The sequence below is a fragment of the Mixophyes fleayi genome, chromosome 3 (assembly GCF_038048845.1).
Source record: "Mixophyes fleayi isolate aMixFle1 chromosome 3, aMixFle1.hap1, whole genome shotgun sequence".
Taxonomy (NCBI): Eukaryota; Metazoa; Chordata; class Amphibia; order Anura; family Limnodynastidae; genus Mixophyes; species Mixophyes fleayi.
In genome coordinates, this window is record NC_134404.1 from 87,208,460 (window position 1) to 87,211,595 (window position 3,136).

The 3,136-nt window shown below is 46.0% G+C and overlaps 1 protein-coding gene across 1 annotated transcript; it reads right to left on the bottom strand.

Moving 5' to 3' along the window:
• Window positions 1–314: 314 nt before the first annotated feature.
• CHST2 (carbohydrate sulfotransferase 2) lies at window positions 315–2,927 on the bottom strand. Its single transcript, XM_075201925.1, has one exon. It carries the CDS (start codon window positions 2,278–2,280, stop codon window positions 1,012–1,014), a length of 1,269 nt encoding a protein of 422 aa, XP_075058026.1. The 5' UTR covers window positions 2,281–2,927; the 3' UTR covers window positions 315–1,011.
• Between the last annotated feature and the right edge of the window lie 209 nt (window positions 2,928–3,136).

Here is a 3,136-nt window from a genome sequence, read left to right on the forward strand (position 1 = left end):
TATTTGTGTATTCAAAATAGCTCATTACATCAATTTAAATCTCATACCTCTCTTAAAATAGCAATCATTCCTAACCAGCAAATGGAATGGTCTTTGGAATTCTGGATAAAGAATGTTAGCTATAATTCCGAACTGGTTCAAAATCGGTTATTTCAAACACTTATGTAACATCCTACTGCACAGTACATTTGAGTTAATTTAAAAAATAAATAAATAAAGAGATATTGAAATGTTTCGACTCATGATACCTTTAGACGCATCTTAAATTTAAAAGGAATTGAAAAACTCGAAAAGACCAGCCAACACTTTAAAAATTAACATAAATTATTCTTTTTGTTTTTATTAACAGTACTTGTAACATTTACTATGTATCCCAATGGGTACTCTGAACAGTTGTAATGGGCCATTGCAATGTTCATGCCATGTGCAGTGTGTGGGATTCACTTGTCTCCAGACACATTTGTAAACAAGATCTTATGAGAGTTGCAAACTATAAAAACAAACTTGTTAATCAACATTATAAATATGAGAAAGTCTATCAAATATAACATTGATTTTTTTTTTAGTCACCTCAATTTCTTTTTAAGTAGTAGGGACAGTGCAAACTTGTTGCTGCCAATCATCACTAATGGATGAGCATTATTATTATATGGATCCCTAACAATAGAAGAATCACAAACAGTCATTAATGCCCACTAAAGGGATAATTCTTGGTGACCATCTGGTGTGACCATCTCTGAGCCAATGATTGAATCACCTGCCCTGCAGTATAGTTGTTCTTAGCATGACCTGTCACTTGGTTTTAAGAATAAGTTAAATAGAATGCAAGCAAAAATACCCCAAAATCTCTTATGGTTTTATGGATAAGTTGCCAGGACATATCAACTAAGAAAGATGACCGATGAATTTACCAGTAGGATATAATATAGATTAACACTTGGAGACATTTGGTACAGTAGTTGAGAAGTTTAGTTTTGCAGGCAACATGTCAATCAACCCAAGAGATTGTCTTCACAACATAGGCTTCCTAAGCAGAGGCTTGCTAAGGTCTCTCACTTCTTCTTGATTTCCAACTGTTTGGTAACCTAAAAGATCCATTGGGACCTGGCAATACTCTTCCACCTGCTTTATCTGCAGGAAGGTAAGTAATGTTCTCCAAGCACTAACAGCCTGGGTGGCATTGCGAGCAGACACCACAAATGGTTTGGAGGAGTAGCCTGAGCCACTAGTCATGTTCAGTGAGAACTTCTCTATCTCTGGGCTCACTGATAGGTTCACAAACCCATAGACCTGCTTTAGGGTCTTAATGGGATCCACTACCAGGTCCTCATATCTGACTACCATGTAATTACCCTTGAGCCAGCTCGGTGGGTTGTGAGCAGTCCTAAGAGTCTTGCCCATGCTGCTACATATCACCTCCATAGCACCTATAGCATGGTAATCAGAACCATCTTTCTTATTAAGTTTGTGCCCAGGGTCTATAAACGGAACTCTACGAATCCGGGGGTCTCTACTACGAACCACCTGCAGACTCTCTCTAATCAAGCCATGTCTAGACTTTATCCGGGAGTTGGCCACTGCCCGGGGATCTCTTACTAAGTGAATGACCTTCAGGTCCAAAGAAGGATCTACCATTAATGGGGCCAGCACGTTGATGTCAAAAATCCTTACCCCTTTTATGACTATGGTGTTGTATTTGTGGCACTCTTCCTCCAACATGCTTAGGCTTTGAGGTGGGCATTTCTTACACACCTTGTCATCCACCAGCCCCACTACGTCCTTCTTATAGGCCGAACATATAGGGGAGGAACAGATGACCTTGTTGGTGGCCGCGCCGAATATGCCCAGGGTGCTGATGTTCTTAGCCCCGGCCGTGTTGTACAACTGCAGGGCAGACAGGTCGCACCGATAGAGGGCGCTCAGGAGATCACGGGCTGCCCCCTGCAGAGACATGGCATCCCCGGGGTACAGCTTCTGCCACACGTGCCATACCGGCTCGTAGAGGAAAAATACATCCGGGTTTTGGTTGAAGAGCTCCCCGAAGAAGGATGAACCGGACCTCCAGGTGGTGAAAACATACACCAGCTGCCGCTTGCGAGGAGGTGAGGGTCGGTACAAATAGCGGATGTCAGAGCGTGTCTGGTAAGGGGTGTACCGCACCTGGTCATTGCACTGCTGGGGTTCCTTGTGCCATTTGTCCATGAGGTTTAGCATAGTAAGTACCAGCAGCAGTATATAGCCCAGGCACAAGATGATTGCCTTCCTGCGGAACACTTTCATCCTGGGCTGAGGAGTGATGGAAGGAGAGGGGAGAACAGATTATATGGAGAGCCGTATCCAGCAGGGCGAACTGTTGCTCACAAATCTCCTCCAGCTCGAGCATTCCAGGCGATCAGCAAAGTTTTGGGACTTGAGTATCATGTCGGGGGCAGCTTCCCTAGAACCCATTCCGTGGCCCCAAGCAGAGAGCCAGCACCGCATCGCACAGCCCACCGTCTGTTCTCGGCGACCAGGTCTTCAGCAGACTGCATTTCATAATGCGGGGATCATGACGCACAATCTGCCGTGCTCCTTAGGGAAGGAAATCCCACGAATCCCCTTCCGGATGACTGATGCAGGAGCCCTGCAAACTTCTACCAGATCCTCCCCTTACACTGCAACATTGTAACATATCATCGCCTGGTCCACTCGGTGCCGGAGGTCACTAGTGCATGCACAGCTCTGCTCAAATCAGGATGGAATTTGGGAGCTGGAGAATCCCGTTTTACAGGGGAGGGAACAGTCAGCAGCCCCCCACCCTACGTGTAATGGCTGAGCGGGGCTGTCCAGCTCACATCAGTGGAAGCTGCTTAGGAGAATGAAATCGTGCAGCAGGCGCGCAAAGCAAAGCCTGCTCCCCTTCTCCGCTCAGCAGAATATGGAGATACAGAGGCTTCCATCCAATCTACAGTCTGCTATGTTACTGGAGGAGCAAGCTGCCACTCCGGAGAGCACACCCCTCCACTAGGCAGCCCACTCCCTGTTCCTATGTATTCCTTTCTCTGCTGGAGACTCCTATGGAGGGGAAGAGGGGGGAGTGCAAACACCTCTGGATCACGGCATGGTGAATTTACTCCTCTCTAGTCCTCAAAAGGGT

Coding starts and splice junctions, on each gene's coding strand:
- CHST2 (XM_075201925.1), bottom strand. CDS start 2,280: ATGAAAGTGTTCCGCAGGAAGGCAATCATCTTGTGCCTGGGCTATATA.